The sequence below is a fragment of the Physeter macrocephalus genome, chromosome 14, assembly GCF_002837175.3.
Source record: "Physeter macrocephalus isolate SW-GA chromosome 14, ASM283717v5, whole genome shotgun sequence".
Taxonomy (NCBI): domain Eukaryota; kingdom Metazoa; phylum Chordata; class Mammalia; order Artiodactyla; family Physeteridae; genus Physeter; species Physeter macrocephalus.
The window spans coordinates 68,209,343-68,226,052 of record NC_041227.1 but is presented as its reverse complement, the minus strand read 5'-3'; the positions used below and the strand labels follow the sequence as shown (position 1 = coordinate 68,226,052).

Sequence of the window (16,710 nt, the reverse complement as noted above, 5' to 3'; positions counted from 1 at the left end):
ATGGCCGCTGAGCCTGCGCGTCCGGAGCCTGTGCTCCGCAACGGGAGAGGCCCGAACAGAGGGAGGCCCGCATACCACAAAAAAAAAAAAAATAATAAAATAAAATAAAATAAAATAAAAATAGCAAGAAAAAAAGTGTAAGGTAGTATAATCAGGAGAAATGATCGTATTTCAATTAAGTAAATAATCTTTGAGCACCTTCCAGGAGCAGTGAGCATTCTAAGGGCTCGGCCCAGTAGAGGACACAGTCACAGTCACTAAGGCCCCACGTGTACATGACGTTTTCTAGTTCATAAAATAGTTTTAAAATGTACTGCTAGTTGCACCTCCTGATAGCCTCAGAGGTAGATGTTTTCCTGTTTTACAGGAATAAGGAAACTGGAGACTCAGAATAAGTGACTTGTTCAAGGTCATGCCACCAATAAGTAGAGAAGCCAGCTCTCAGACCTGAGTTTTCCGGTGACAAGTTCAGGACATTTAGCAGAGGACCACGTTGCTTCTCTAGACTAAGGTGAATTGTGTTCAAACTGCGTGCTAGGAGCATAGGGAAGGAGTTCACTAATGGAAAGACGCTGCTATCTAAAGGAGGGGAAACCACATTTTTGTAAAGTTAGACCAGATACCACCTGATAGGAAGTGAAGTCATAAACTTTTAACCTAGCATCATATGAGGGAAGAGCGCCCAAGGAAACAATCTAAAAATGCAGAGTTGGTATAATCTGAAAGATTTTTGGAGCAACATTGGACATAGTGAAATTTTGAAGGCATCCAAATGTTCTACAGATGGGAAATAGTTGAAATCAGTTTAGGTATAACAGTTCAGGCAAGTCACTTCCACTTACTGGGCTTCAGTTTTCTAATCTGTAAAATGAAGGAATTGGACTAGTTTATTTCCCCAGATGACTATCTTTCCGTGTTCATTCAATTGTTACCAGCTCAGTGAGACTTCCCTTGACTGTCCTAAAATTGCAGCATCCCACAACACGCTGCGCTCTCTCAATATTTTTTTCTTAACATTTATTTGATCCCTCAATAGGATGTCAGCTCCACGAAGGTAGAGGCTTTTGTCTCATTAACAGGTATATTGATTTTTATGACGTATTGGAATAACTGTGTTCTCTAAAGATACTATAGACTTTGTGAATACATGGAAATGGTTGGAAAAAAGCAGGGAAAAAAACGTTTATACTTGGTGATTACAACTGTAAAAGGTTAAAGGGAAAATGATGTAAACAGTTCAGGGAATTGTGTTCTGTAAGGTTTTCTTGTATGTATGTAGTATTTGCGTTTAATAATTTAAAATGAAATCCTGAGGTTATTTTAATATACAAGGGGTTTTCGTTTGTTTGTTTGTTTATTTAAGTTGACAATTTTCCTGGGACTTCCCTGATGGTCCAGTGGTTAAGACTCCGCACTCCCAATGCAGGGGGCCTGGGTTCAGTCCCTGGTCAGGGAACTAGATCCCTCATGCTGCAACTAAAGATTCCACATGCCACAACGAAGATCCCGCGTGCCGCAACTAAGACCCGCACAGCCAAATAAATAAATATTATTTTTTTAAAAAAAGAATATAGCATCGACTTAATATCCCGTTGGATTTATTAAAAAAAAAAGAGTTGACAATTTCCAAACTTGGTTGGGAGTGGGAACTTTGTACTTTCTGTTCCTTTCTTTCTTTCACAGCCGGGCGCCTCAGATGAGAACTGCACCCAGGCCAGCGCCCGCAGCTCAGCCACCAGCAGCGGCTCCACCATCTGCTGTTGGCTCCCCTGCTGCTGCTCCCCGACAGCCAGGTCTGATGGCCCAGATGGCAACCACTGCAGCCGGCATGGCTGTGGGTTCTGCCGTCGGCCACACTCTGGGTCATGCCATCACTGGTGGCTTCAGTGGAGGAAGTAATGCTGAGCCCTCAAGGCCTGACATCACTTACCAGGTAAGATTTGGGGCAGCTTTCTCTCCGGTGGTGTATTTTATGAGAACACCTAGTTAGTTGTAAGTGCCTTATGTATTAGGACTGTCTCCACCTGTGGAGAATGGTTTATCCATATTTGGCAGCAGTTGAGTTAGTACCTTACTTAGGCCAGCGTCAGAGAGTCCTGGACAAATGGTGTTTCTTCTCAAGGAGTAGAATTGTGGCAGTTCAACCTGATGCACTGTCAAACAGCCACTTTCCCCTTATTTTAAATATTTTGGGGAATTCCCTGGTGGTCCAGCGGTTAAGACTTGCCGCTTTCACTGTCTTGGGCCCAGGATTCAATCCCTGGTTGGGGAACTAAGACCCCAGAAGCCGTGTGGCCTGGCATAAATAAATGAATGAGTGAATGAATAAATGAATATAAATATATACATGTATATGTTTTGTTTTGTTTGTCATGGTCGCGCTTAACTAATTCAGTCTCAATCTTTGTTAAGTGTTCAGAAATCTTTTTAATGGCTCTGTGCTCTCTCATCTCTTACCTGATATTTGCCACTGCCCTTCTTTCTGAGATATGTGAATTTTCTCCTCTAAGGAGCATGGGTGTATACTCTGTTGTATTTCTGATGTACTTAAAACTCTCATCCATCTATTTTTCTGTAGTAGGCCCATTTTTTCCTCCATGAAACATCACTGAACCACTGGTCTTTAGATGCCCAGATAACCACTTTATTTGCATCTTTGTTCATGAATCTTTCTGATGACAACTGGGATTTTTGTTAAAGCTCATTTCTTTCTGCCTTTACTTTTTTTCACTGTCCATGTTATTAGATAGAAACTTTAATTTGCATCTGGTTCTAGTTTTGTTCCCCCAGTTAACCTCAAAGAGTGGCTATTACTCTTTGTTCGGGTATAAGTCTGATTTCCTTTTTAATTTATTTATTTTATTTTGGCTGCGTTGGGTCTTCGTTGCTGCGCGTGGGCTTTCTCTAGTTGCGGCGAGTGGGGGCTACTCTTCATTGTGCGCAGACTTTGGGCGGGGGCTACTCTGCTTCTCATTACAGTGGCTTCTTGTTGCAGAACATGGGCTCTAGGCACACAGCCTCAGTAGTTGTGGTGCATGGGCTTAGTTGCTCCGCGGCATGTGGGATCTTCCCGGACCAGGGCTCGAACCTGTGTCCCCTGCGTTGGCAGGCAGATTCTTAACCACTGCACCACCAGGGAAGTCCCTGATTTCCTTTCTTAACAGTCCTGAATGTTATGCCTTTGCAGGAGCCTCAGGGAACCCAGCTGGCACAGCAGCAGCAGAATGGCCCATGCTTTTTTGAGGTGAAACAGTTTTTGGAGTGTGCCCAGAACCAGGGTGACCTTAAGCTTTGTGAAGGTTTCAGTGAGGTGCTGAAACAGTGCAGATTGGCGAACGGTAGGTGATACATCAATCCATAGTTGAACTTGCATCTGCTTAATTCACTGAATGGTACCCCTGGACCTTATAAAACTTAGGGAGTCTGTGTTTAATAAATTAAACTGACAAATTAGAGGAGATTTTGTTTAAATTACTCTAAAAATAATCTAACTCTTCTAGCAAGGAGCTGGTCCAAAGTTTTCTAGTCATTATCTTAGGCTTTTACCTACTTAAGGAAGAATCAGATTCAGTTATGTTCTGAATCTGATTCTTCGTTAGGCGGGTATAGATTAGTGTGCCAAGATCTTAGTGTGGTTATTGCATAGCCTTAGTGCTGATTTCACCAAAGTTCAGGAATGAGCACAAGATCTGATAGAGCATTGTCGTTCTGCACACCTCACTTGAGAGAGACAAGTTTATTAAATCCCTCAGTGGGACTTTGAGGTTTAGGTTCTCTGGAATGTTGGCAGTCAACTTGTTTTTGTGTGATTTCCTCTTATCATCCTAAGAATTTACCATCTATTAAAAATGATTATTTTCATTTTCCCGCCTGCGTTTTCTTCTGCAGATTTTATTTAGAAACTTAGAGTTTTTGTGGATAAATCTATAGTTGATTCTCATGGAGTCACAGAGTATATTTAATATATACAGAGTCATTTTTCAGGCTTCTTATACTGAATTGGTCTAGGCAAGAGGTTGACCACCTATGGTCCCTTTACCAAAGCCATCCTGACACCTGTTTCTATAAATAACTTTATTGAAACACAGCCATCTCCTTTTCATTTAGGTATTGTGTATGGCTGCTTTCCATAGCAAAGGAAGAGTTGAACAGTTGTGACAGAGACTATATGGCCCACAAAGTGAAAAGTATTTACCTGATTTTTTTACAGAAAAACGTTTTAAAACCCTGGTCTGGGCCAGTGGTTCTCAAAAGTTCCCCACCTTCATTTATGTAGGAAATAGGGGAGAAGTTAATCCTTATAGGTGGTCGAACTGTGGAATTAAGAGATTTCATGGCCAAGTTTATCAGAAGTCTTTGATGAAGCTACGTCTAATACCAAAGTAACTATATTTCTGCTTCAAAGTGTAGAGTTGAAGTTTTATTGGCTGCAGGATGCCTTAAACAGCTTATGAAAGAAACTAATAACCTTGGGCTTCATCCCTGCTTTCATAATTTGGAGGACTTCTGTTTTGTTGAGAATACGTAGCTAGTGCTCTTCTAACAAACCTTTTCTGTTTGCAGGGTTAGCTTAATCAAGAAGTTCCAGTTGAAGGCATGAAAAATCATCTCTCATGACCATGTTGATTTAGCATTAAAAATATAATTGATAGTGAAGATATAAAGTGTGAAGCCACCAGTTAAACCGCTCCACAATCATTAATAGCTTTTGTGGTTCAGGATTGCCGTGGAAGAGGGTATTCTCACCATATAGAAGCTCACTGAGATGATACTGAGTTTGGGGCTAGGCGGATGTGTGGCGTCTTAAACATGCTTTTGTTTGTGAATTAGAATAAAGTGATTTTATTTCCAAATGTGTCTCTTAAGTATAAGGTTATAAATCACATGGCATACACATGCTGAACAGAATGCATTTTGCAGAAGAACACAGTTGTCTCTACATGTCTTTAAGTGTATCTAGTCTGTAGTCTGGATATTAAAGTAGTGGCCACCTGGAACATCTGGCAGAGCTTCCTGAGGAGCTTTGGTAGAGAAAGTTATGTAAGGAGTAGCTCCCTAGCAAACATGCTGCTCATTAAAAAGATTCCAGGTGCTACAGGCCTTTGGAGCCAATGTTCAGTAAACAGCAGTAACGAAACTAAAATACTAACTGTTCTAATCAGGTGAATGATAAAGGAAATGTGGGAGCAGACCCATTACACGTGTGGGCTCCTTGTGGCCAGGTCAGCACTACACGTCATTGTTAACCTAGATTACCCAATTTATTGTTTGGAGATGAAAATTCATACTCTTAATATAGGCAGTTTCCCTGCAGATGTTTTTAGTCTACTTAAGGCATTGTAGCTTCCTCTTCCTGAAAGACTTAGGTTGCCCTCTCCAAGCTGTCTTAAGTCCATGTTGGACTCAATTTGGGGTGTATCTTTTTTTTTTTTTTTTTTAATGAACCCAGCTCCATCCCTCACAAAGTGCTTAAAATTTCATTTACTTCTGGGAGTTGACCTCCAGTCTCCATTATTCTCTGCAGTTTTCCTACTTTCAAATATACCTTTCAGAGTTTCCATTATCTGATTTTTTTTTTTCCTCTCTGTTACTGCAAGGTGAGTGAAGTGCTGTTAAGTGAATTATTCAGTTGTTACCTCCTTGTCATCAGTGTTCTTAGAGTGCCCCATTCTGTACCTAATCATTCACTTCTGAAAGAGGCCAAGACTACCTTGCCCAAGGACCTAAATGACCACAGACAATTCACTACTGGCCAGTCCCCCAGCATATTCCGTCCTGGGTTCATCAGTGGGCTCTTTTGCCCATTTTCCTAAAGGCTCAGGACCTCTGAGTTCATAGTGTTAATGCCCCTTATGTCCAAGGTGTGATGCTGTATGGTGGGTACCCAAATATGGTTGAATCACTGAATCAAAGGAAAATGAACCACTGACAATAAAATGCAAGAGTCTGGCTGACCTGGCCTGCCTCTGGTGGGAGCCATGGCTACACAGAGAAGGTCACGGAATAATCCACCAGGTGTATTGGCCTTTGCCCTAAAGTCAGAAGGGATTTTTGTCATGTATTGAAAGTGTAAGCCAGCAGGCGTCTGCAGCTTAGAATTGGGGAAAAAGGCTTATTGACAGTAAGTAAAAGGAGAATTCAGTGTTTTCATCTTTGGAACCAGATGTTGCATCTCGATAAGCTGGAGGCCTTTAAAGATAGGGACAAAGTCATTTACAACTCCTTTCTATACAGCAGTTCAGCAAAGTATTTCCCCAGAGTGGAAGAGATGGCGAGCGTGATACAATGGAAAGAGCACGTGGGCCTACATCTGAGGTTCACCTAGGCCCTCCTACTCACCTCATCGAGCAAGTCACATTATCTCTAAAATTGGCTTAATACCAGAGTTTTGGGGGCCCAATGAGAGTGTGTATGAAGTGCATTGTAAGATGCTCATTAAATGGGTTTTTGTGGGCTCAGCACCTGTTTGAAGCAGTGTATTACCCCTTCGTTTGTTTGGTATTTTAGAAGAACTAGGGGTTTGAAGAACAGGTAGCTTTACAATGAGGGTGAGCATTTAAAAAGTGTCTACTTGTGTGCCAGCATGTTGCATACATTATTTCCAACTCTGTCAGCCTCTTAAGCTAGACTCACACCGATGAGGACCCTCACCCAAAGAGCCTAAAGCCACACACGGGTAGAGCCCATGTGCTTTTCGTGGCACATGGAACAACTCATTCATTGGAAACTGCAGGCTGAAGTTAAGGATGAAATGGAGGCAGATCAGAGATGGAGTCTTGAAGGGAATGTTCCCTAGCCTTTGAGGTCTGCATTGGGTCAGGCAGCCACACAAACCGTAGCTGAGCGGGTCCCTGTAGCAGCCAGGGCTGCAGGGTGGGCACGCCAGTGTGCTGGGGTGTCTCCAGGGCTCTGCTCTCAGCACACACAGGAATGGCTCCCAGAGAAGCCAGCGTGTTCCCAGCAAGCTGGCTTTATCTCCTCAAATCCTGGAGGTTGAGTGAGCTCCAGAGGGAAGATGGGTCACCTTGTGCTGTCCTGCCTGCTCCCAGGCCACCGGAGCTTCCCTCACCCTCCACTAGAGGTCACCCGGGGTGCTGAGCCTTGGCCCCGACTCGTGCACTGTCGTGCTGAGCCTTGGCCTGCACCCCAGCTTTGCAGCTGGGAGTTATTTTTGGCACATCAGCCTTCCGTCCTCAAGTAGCAAAGCCTGAAGGAAGAGCAGCAATATATCCTGTTTTGGCACAAACGTTGGCTCGGGACACGCTTCAGCCCTCTGTTGTCCCCTGTCCCCAGGGGGCTCCTGGACCTTTGGGATTCCTGTCACGTTCATTCCAGGGCCTGCGAGGACATAGAGGTGAGTAGCTGGTTGGGGAGTGGGAGCAGCTGTGGTGTAGGGAAGACAGAACCCCCCACATCCCTTAGACCCACCTCTCCCTGCTTCTGAAGGCACATGGGCCCAGAAGAGTGGCAGCACTGATTCTCTAAGTTTTAGGGAGGGATGTCATGTTCCAAAAAGGACCAGGCTACCTACTCTCGTTTGGGGACCCTTTCCAAAGGCATCTTCGGTAAGGCATGGGGAATGCAGGCAGGGGCAGTGGACAGAGGCGCGAAGTTGGCCCCAGGTTAGGCCTAGAGTAAGGGGATGAGGCAAGATAGACCTCCGCCGCCCACCCCAGGAGACGGGAGTGCTGCTGGGGCTCAGTGGGGCCGGTTGTGCCAGGGAATGGGCCCCGACGGGACGGCATCCCGGGCTGGGTCCACATGTACCGTCTGTGCAGGGAGGGCTGCAGGAAGGGAGAGACCTTTCCTTACCCAGCTTTGGGAGGTGGGGGGAGGAGGGGGAACAGATGCCCCTCGTGGGAACTTTAAAGGGCTTACCAGGAATTGGGCTAGTCTTTATGGGGAACAGACACTCCGGTGCTCAGCTGGGGTTGCTGACGGGGGTGGAACAGAGACAGCTCCAGAGCCTGCTGCTGGCAGAGGAGACTGTTGTTATTCTAATGCTTTCTCTGGTAACCAGGCACCCAGCAGTGGGGACACCAGCCTTCCTGGAACAGCCAACCTGTCCTGAGGCAGCCAGGGCTGCTGCTTGGCTGGTCAGCCAATTGGCCTCCTTGACAGGCCAGACCTTCTTGGACCCAGAAAGGGCAGTGGAAATGGGACCAGAGGCATCTTTGGCCCTGCTGAGAGGCAGCTCGTGCCCATTTTCTATCTGCCCCTCTTCCTGTTGGTACAGCATTTTCTCCATTCCTCAAATCCTCTGTGTGAGGTAGGAGTTCTATACCCAGTGGCCTCTATGTTCCTGAAGCAAAGCTGGCCAGCTCCTCTGGGTCTAGGCCTGAGTGTCCTGGCTCCGTTCTAACCCACGCTGCAGCAGGACCACTCGGGGCTCATTGGCCATCGTTACGTAGGACACAGGGCATTCTGAGGACATGACCATCCTGCTGGCAGGAACCTGGACCAAAGGGACACCTCCAGCCATTGACTTATATCTACCGAGCAGCACCTGCGACACACCTGCACTGGGCACAGTGGGGAGGGATGGTTGGGAAGATGTAGAGATGATCACGGTGGGTTAGAGATGAGAGAACAAGTGATACCAGAGGCTGGGACCAGGACTCACCCATCAAACTGCATCCCTCAGAGCGCCTGGCGCAGTACTTCTCAGAGTATGAAAGGAAGAAAGGAGGGAGGGAGGGCGGAAGGGAGGACGGAAGGAAGGAAGGAAGGAAGGGAGAAGGAAGGACAGTGATCACAAAAACTAAGGGCAGAATGGGCGAGGAAGCAGCAATGGGAAGCACAGCAAGGCTGTCCCAGAAGGAGGGGTGTTTTCTGGGTAGGACAGTTACAAGTGGGGGAGATAAGGAGAGGCTATGGGAGCAGCATATTTGAAAATGAAACCATGAAGCTTCTCACCTTTTCCAGAAGTGCAGAGAGCAGGCCGAGGAAAAGCAGGACCAGCCTCGTCGCCTCAAAGAGGAAAGGAAAGAGCACTTTAATTTGTCCTTTGCAGTTTCTCGGTGGTGCTTTTCAAAATCAAGCGTGTGCTGGCCCTGTCAGAACTAACCTTGCAGCCTGGTGGTCCGATTCCTGCCTCGAGCCTGGGCTTGGGCCTGGCTGCCCATCTGTTGCTCCTACCCCGGAGCAACAACTAACAGTGAGAACATGCCGGGAGCCACATGGTCACCTGGGGTCACGAGAGCTTACAGCCAGTGGGGAGAAGCAAGTTGGGCTCTTTCCAAAGCTTTTTAAAAAATGCATAAACATTTATTTTGAATATTCACAAGAGGCCAGACCAATGCCAGGAAATACAAAGATGAGGGAGAGGGACTTCCCTGGCGGTCCAGCGGTTAAGACTCCGCACTTCCAGTGCAGGGGGCACTGGTTTGATCCCTGGTTCTGCTGGGTGCCTGGTTACCAGAGGAAGGAACTAAGATCCCGCATGCTGTGCGGTGCAGCCAAAAGAAAAAAAGGGAGAAATGGCTTCAGCCCTCAAAGAGCACAACCCCCAGGTCAGGAAGGCTGACCGCTTCTTTGTGTTCCCCTCTTTAAGGAGCTGAACATGACCCAGAACAAGGCACTGCCGGACTCCTATTCCGCACAGGGCTTCTATGAGAACTACGAACCCAAGGAGATCCTGGGCAGGTGAGGCCCGGGCCTTCCCCATGAGGTTCTGCCCTGGGCTCCGGCCGGCACGGCGGGTGGGAGCAACCTCTGCTTGACCCTGAGCACTGACCCCATTTCCATCCCGAAAGCACTGTCCACTTGGAGAAACTCTCAGTTCGGGGTCCTGCCCTCCTGCACCAGGATGGAGGAAGCGGGTGTAAGAGCACCCAGATTAGAGACCTCTCCCAGCCAAGAGCTCCCCCGTTTGGGGCCAGGGTCAGGAATCAGGTGTCAGAGAGAAGCTTATGGCCCTGAGAGGGTACAGCTTCTGCCTCCGTGCTGAGAAAGAGCACTGAACTAAGAGCTAGGAGGCCCCAGAGCGGGCTTCTTCCTCTTGGGCTCCAGGCAAATCGCCCTCTCTGTGCCTTCTTCATCCTACCATCCCCCAAAGCTCACAGGGAGTTGGAGTCAAGGCAGGACATCTCTGCTGCGGCCTGTATCTGGGCCTCCGCCTGGGGTGAGGGGCCCCGGGGATGATCTGTCCTCTGCACCCCCAGGGGAGTGAGCAGCGTTGTCAGGCGCTGCATCCACAAGCCCACACGCCAGGAGTACGCTGTGAAGATCATCGACGTCACGGGTGGGGGCAGCTTCAGCTCCGAGGAGGTGCAGGAGCTGCGAGAGGCCACGCAGAAGGAGGTGGACATCCTGCGCAAGGTCTCAGGACACCCCAACATCAGTGAGTGATGGCCCCGAGCCACGGCGCGGTGCCCTGCCATGCGTCTGCTCTGATAACCCAAGCCGGGGAGTGTGGCCCCAGTGCAGCGAGCCAGGACCACCAGAGTGTCTCCCGCACCCTGAGGCCCTGAAAGCCCAGTGCCCAGAGGCTCGAGGGTCCCGGGTCCACCCTCACCGCTCCCGGGAGTCAGCTCTAAGCCCCCTCTTCCAGCCCCACAGAAGGGGTGGCAGGCAGGGCTGGGTGCAGGCGCGGGAATGGGAGTGTGAAGTCCCTGGGTGCCCCCTCCCCTGGTACGCCTCCTTTGAACACCATCGCGATACCCCTTCCAGCTTCTGAGTCCGGCCACAGCGGCCTTAGTCCCCTTGACCCCGCGCCTCCACTGCCCCCGCCTGGGTTCCTCTGTTGCCTGAGACGAGCGAGCCATTTCCATTTCAGTACAGCTGAAGGACACTTACGAGACCAACACTTTCTTCTTCCTGGTGTTTGATCTGTAAGTACCCAGGCCTGGGGCCTATTGGAGGGGCTTCTGTTTTAGTCCCCCACGCAGGGCTTCCTGGGGACGAGCAGCCCCTTACGCCGTGGATGCTAAGCAAGGTCACAGACGCTTTAGGCAGATCAGCCCCTGGAGTCAGGCTGCCAGGTTTTAAATCCTGGGCCCATCACTTATGGGCTGGATGATTTCTGTCAGTATCAGCTTTCCCGTCGGTATTGCAGGCGTAATAATGGCACAGCGACTGGCACCGTGTAAATGCTAATGATTGTGAACTACCACGATGATGACCATGGCGGTCATTCAGTACTTACCCTAGACGTTGAGGATACGCAGTCCTACTTCATGCACTGATCTTCACAGGGCGTGAACAGAAAGCAATCAAGTCATAAAACACACACAGGGTTATACACATACACATGTATGTAAAGCTGAGCAGGGGTCAGAGGGAGCGAGCGGGCAGGGAATGCGCTCCAGGAGGTGACCTGAGCAGAGACCCGGATGAAGGGAGGGAGGGATCCGTGCCAAGAGCTGGAGGAGGAGCCTCTAGCAGAGGGAAGGGCCAGAGCAGGGGCGCTGCCGGGTGGGCTTGGCATGTTCGAGGCTCGGCAAGCAAGTCAGGATGGGGGGGTGGGGCAAGCCTGTGGCGATGGCAGGATGCAAGGTCAGTCGGTACCAAAAAGCAGATTATGCAGGCATTTTGGAGGGCCAAGAGCAGGAGGGTGATGTGATCTGACTTACTTTTATAAAGGATTCCACCGCCTGTAAGGAGGCGAGAGCGGAAAGGAGGAAGCCGGCGCTATGGGGGCAAGAGGCCCGGCAGGGAGACAGGTGGTAGAGATTGTATTTGGGACGTGGTTCAAAGATGGACATCATCATCGTTGTCGTCAGCAGGAGCACCAACAGCAGCATGTCACTATTCCCCTGCTCGTGCACCGACAGGGCTATCGAGATGAGCTCCTTGTCACAGGGCCCTCTGCCCCCAGGGACCAGCGGGCCTTTTAGCTGTGAGAGCCTCTGTTTTCTCAGGAAAGGAAAAACGATACCGTCCATCTCACCAGGCTCCAAGCATCAAATTCGAACAACACAAAGTGTTCTGTGAACCGTGCACTCAGACTTAACCATTTTTAAAAAAAATTTATTTATTTGTTTATTTTTGGCTGCATCGGGTCTTCGCTGCTGCGCACGGGCTTTTCTCTAGTTGTGGCGAGTGAGGGCTACTCTTTGTTGCGGTGCACGGGCTTCTCATTGCGGTGGCTTCTCTTGTCGTGGAGTACGGGCTCTAGGCGCGTGGGCTTCGGTAGTTGTGGCTCGTGGGCTCTAGAGCACAGGCTCAGTAGTTGTGGCACTCGGGCTCAGTAGTTGTGGCTGGTGGGCTCTAGAGTGCAGGCTCAGTAGTTGTAGCGCATGGGCTTAGTTGCTCCGTGGCATGTGGGATCTTCCCGGACCAGGGCTCGAACCTGTGTCCCCTTCATTGGCAGGCGGATTCTCAACCACTGCGCCGCCAGGGAAGCCCCCAGACTTCTTACCGTTTTTACTGGAAAAGTTTCCCAAGGAAGGGAACGTTGCGGTGCACGGGCTTCTCATTGCGGTGGCTTCTCTTGTCGTGGAGTACGGGCTCTAGGCGCGTGGGCTTCGGTAGTTGTGGCTCGTGGGCTCTAGAGCACAGGCTCAGTAGTTGTGGCACTCGGGCTCAGTAGTTGTGGCTGGTGGGCTCTAGAGTGCAGGCTCAGTAGTTGTAGCGCATGGGCTTAGTTGCTCCGTGGCATGTGGGATCTTCCCGGACCAGGGCTCGAACCTGTGTCCCCTTCATTGGCAGGCGGATTCTCAACCACTGCGCCGCCAGGGAAGCCCCCAGACTTCTTACCGTTTTTACTGGAAAAGTTTCCCAAGGAAGGGAACTCTCCAGCTCCCATGCCCCCGCTCCATTGAGTCCTCACTAAAGAACACACACCTCTGTCACACGAATCATTGTTGGAGAGCTGTCTTGACTTCTCCATACATAACTGCTAATTTAGGGACTAGCTTTACTTGAGAAAATTATTCAAGCAGATTTTGTATTGCTGGAACACTTCATTTTGCAGCCATACTGAACACGTGCAGTGTGAAGTTTTTTTTGGAGACACAATTTAACTTGGCCTGTGTGTACAATTCAACCGCCAGCTCCAGGAAGGCAGGAGCCTGCTGATGGACCTTGCAGGGTCCCAGTGTTGACTGGTAAATCTTTTTGCTGCTGCTGCTATTAGTGAGTTCTCCTAGAGTGTTTAAAATGGAATTAAAGTGATCAAAACTGGAGGCACACACTGCCTTTTAGGGACACAGTACCAATCGTGTATGAAACAAGGCTCACTTCTGTAATGTCTGGGTTGCTCCTCAGACAGAACTCAACTCCCCACCCCACCAGTTAAGTTCAAGGATTTTCTTGCCTCCCTCAGATACTGGCCAGAATTCTTCCCTTGGGCCCTGCTTTTCCTGGAGGGGCAGGCAGTATGCACCTTTCCTATTTAACCAAAGGAGACTTTCCTAGGACCCCTCCAGATTTGCCCAGCTCTAGCTGTCTCAACTCCATTTGGTGGCACTGTCCTGTAGAGCCCTTGGGGGCAGCTCAGATGTCTCTAACCTTTGAAGAAGTTGCTTGGGAAAGCTATTTTTAATGCTGCCCCAAATTGCCCTTCAGGGTATAACTAGATGATTCTAGCAGAAACCTCTTTCTAGATCATCCCAAGTCAGAAAATGGAACCGCAATTCTTAATCCTAAGAAATCCTAAAATAGGTAAAACTGCTCTTCTATCACTACTGTTGCTTCTATTTGTTCCTGGGAAAAACCAGGATACTCCTGTCCTTCTGCTCTGGGTCTGGGGCCTTGTGCCAGTGGCTCAAGTTCCCTCTCTCGCCTCCCAACCCTGATTTTGACCCTGATGGATCCCAGTCCATGCTGTCACTCCCACACATGGGGGGACCTTCGCACTGGTGCCATCCCCCAGCCCCCAGTCTCCCTTGTTCTTCTTTCAACCTTCTGAGACAGCCTCTCCACTCACTTCCCTAGCTCCTCCCTACAGACCTTGGTCCTTTGTGGGGAGCAGCCCACTTTGCCCCTGGAGGTGTTAGGGTGGGAAACAGTTTTCTGGGTGCAGGGTAAGGAGGGGGTAGCCTTGGGGCACATCCAGCTACAAACCCTGTCCCCACAGGATGAAGAGAGGGGAGCTCTTTGATTACCTCACTGAGAAGGTCACCCTGAGTGAGAAGGAAACCAGGTGAGGGTCCACTTGCCCCTCTCCCTACTTCCGGCTGAGTCCCTTGCTTAGGCCCCGAGGTCTTGGAGGAGGCGTGGCATGCACCCGTCTGGGTGGGCAGTGTGCTCCGCTGGCTCTGGTGGCCTCCTTTCCTCCTTGACTCAGCCAAGGTAGGCCTGGCCTGTCTTGAGTCCTCCCTCCCTTGCAGTCCAGCTGGCTTATGGGCTTTGGTGTCCCTGCCTGTTACCTGACCCTGCAGAGTAGCAGATGAAAGTAACCTGTTCCTGTCCCACCCCAGAAAGATCATGAGAGCCCTGCTGGAGGTGATCTTCACCTTGCACAAACTCAACATCGTGCATCGGGACCTGAAACCTGAGAACATCCTCTTGGATGATGACATGAACATCAAGCTCACAGACTTTGGCTTTTCCTGCCAGCTGGAACCAGGAGAGAAGCTGCGAGGTCCGGTAACATGGCCTTGGCCCATGTCAGGGGCTCAGGCTCTCTCCTCAGCTCTCCTAGGAACAGAGATTGCCTGGGTTCCCCCCACCCACCCAAAGTAAAAATCCTACAATTTCAGGGCTGGGTGTTTCTTCCCCGGACTGGGCTGAGCCAGGTTTCCACTGCCTGCATTCCAGTCCAGGATAGCCAGAAGTGACCAGGCCACTGACGGTCCCCCATCGGGTGGCCACAGGACCCAGCACCCTGGCCCTGCCGTTGGCCCTGGGCCAGGCCCGTGTTCAGAGAGTCCCAGCCCAGCCACCACTTCGGTTCCTTCTCCGTTGTCTCTTTGGGCTTTCCTCTTCCAAGTGCCTCTGCTGACCTGTTCTGACGGAAACTGTCCCTGCAGAGGTCTGTGGGACCCCCAGTTACCTGGCCCCTGAGATCATTGAGTGCTCCATGGATGATGACCACCCTGGCTATGGGAAGGAGGTGGACATGTGAGTGTGTTGGGGGGGGGTAGGTGACCCGTAGGGACAGGGACGCCCCCATGGCCGGGAGCACCTGGATGGGGAGGCGGGCACGGTGGGAGCTACAGCTGGCCCTCCTGCCTTCCTCCCCGCTGCCCGGTGCCAGGTGGAGCACGGGCGTCATCATGTACACGCTGCTGGCCGGCTCCCCACCCTTCTGGCACCGCAAGCAGATGCTGATGTTGCGGATGATCATGAGTGGCAACTACCAGTTTGGCTCACCAGAATGGGATGATTACTCGGACACTGTGAAGGACTTGGTGAGAGGAAAGGCCTCCTGGCTCGGGGGTCAGGCGAGGGGCAAACACAGCGCGGAGGGGGGAGTGTGCCGTGCATGCCATGGGATGGAGGCCCTGCCAGGAGGGACCCCCCCCCCCCATAGACGTCTTCCGTGCTGTCTCGTGCTCTCAGGTCTCCCGCTTCTTGGTGGTGAGCCCCAAAGGCCGCTATTCGGCAGAAGAGGCCTTAGCGCATCCCTTCTTCCAGCAGTACACGGTGGAGGAAGTGCGTCACTTCAGCCCCCGGGGGAAGTTCAAGGTACTTAAGCTCGCTCGCCACTCAGGGCCCCGGGGCAGGTGCCGCAGGCCCCTGAAGTCCAAGCTCCCGGCGTCCTTCCTGGGGACTCCTTACGCCCACGGGGTTTCCAGAGCACCCACCCTTCTCCTCCCGCCCAGCCCTGTGATGGTTGCAGCTCAACTTCTGGCTTCTGGCTCCGACAGCCCTAAGCCCCGCGCCTGCTGGTCGGGTGGGAACGGGGGTAACGGGGGAGGAGGGTGCGGGAACGCTAGGACAGGCCCAGCGGAAACCACACAAGCCTTCGTGGCAAACGAGCTCAGGGCCTGCCGTCACGGACCGGGAGGGAAACAGGCCGCGGGGCGGGCCCAGCTCTCAGGCCAGGCCCTCCGCAGGTGATCGCCCTGACGGTGCTGGCTTCCGTGCGGATCTACTACCAGTACCGCCGGGTGAAGCCCATGACCCGGGAGATCGTCATCCGAGACCCCTATGCCCTCCGGCCCCTACGGCGACTCATCGACGCCTACGCTTTCCGGATCTATGGCCACTGGGTGAAGAAGGGGCAGCAGCAGAACCGGGCGGCGCTCTTCGAGAACACACCCAAGGCTGTGCTCCTCTCCCTGGCCGAGGAGGGCTACTGACGGGCAGGCCGGCAGGGCAGGTGGGGCGGGGCTCAGGCCGGGAGGAGGAGCCACCGATATGGAGGGCACAGGAGTGAGAGCATGTGCAGGCCTCTGTCCAGAGGGGGCACTTGGCCCCAGCCCGGACCCCAGGAGCTGGGGCCAGTCTCCCCTCTTGGAGGCGTCACGCGGTGGTCAGTGCAGTTGGAGCCAGGCCCACGGAGGGGGACCAGCTGTGGTCCAGAACCAGGAGCACCCTGCCTCTCCACGGCCCAGCTATACCACCACGTCCGCTTGTCCTCACGGGAGGCCCACAGTTACTGATACTCGGTGCACCGCCTTTAGGGTCCCAGGGTGAGGATGAAAGAGAACAGTCTGAGAATCGCAATCACAGGAGATTTTACTGACCTCACAAAGTCCAGTGACACCACGGGAGCAGGTTCTTCTCTGGGGCCATGTTTTTAGAGGCATAGGGCAGCCCTTACATAATTAATAATAGAAAGGGAAGCTTCTGCTGTTTGTCTTTGTGGAGTATTATTCA

At 51.1% G+C, this 16,710-nt stretch overlaps 2 protein-coding genes across 3 annotated transcripts in view; both read left to right on the top strand.

Annotated features, from left to right (window-relative positions):
• Positions 1-4,853, top strand: part of CHCHD2 (coiled-coil-helix-coiled-coil-helix domain containing 2) — a 5,876-nt gene extending 1,023 nt beyond the window's left edge. Inside the window, exons 2-4 of the mRNA XM_007106738.4 lie at positions 1,684-1,933; positions 3,188-3,338; positions 4,564-4,853. Of these exons, the coding sequence (XP_007106800.2) occupies positions 1,684-1,933; positions 3,188-3,338; positions 4,564-4,574 (412 nt within the window). The 3' untranslated portion in view covers positions 4,575-4,853. The remainder of the gene's footprint in view (positions 1-1,683; positions 1,934-3,187; positions 3,339-4,563) is intronic.
• A 2,246-nt stretch (positions 4,854-7,099) lies between these two features.
• Positions 7,100-16,686, top strand: PHKG1 (phosphorylase kinase catalytic subunit gamma 1). Of its 2 annotated transcripts, none has more exons than XM_028498375.2 (10): positions 7,100-7,354; positions 9,554-9,645; positions 10,164-10,342; positions 10,778-10,832; positions 14,021-14,086; positions 14,364-14,527; positions 14,916-15,006; positions 15,143-15,296; positions 15,526-15,573; positions 15,945-16,686. In XM_028498375.2, the coding sequence occupies exons 2-10, from the start codon at positions 9,563-9,565 to the stop codon at positions 16,188-16,190; spliced, it is 1,086 nt and encodes a 361-aa protein (XP_028354176.1). In that variant the 5' UTR covers positions 7,100-7,354; positions 9,554-9,562; the 3' UTR covers positions 16,191-16,686. The 2 variants fall into 2 exon arrangements, with proteins under 2 accessions (XP_028354176.1, XP_007106813.1); XM_007106751.4 differs by having other exon boundaries at positions 7,101-7,354; positions 15,448-15,573.
• The last annotated feature ends 24 nt before the right edge of the window (positions 16,687-16,710 follow it).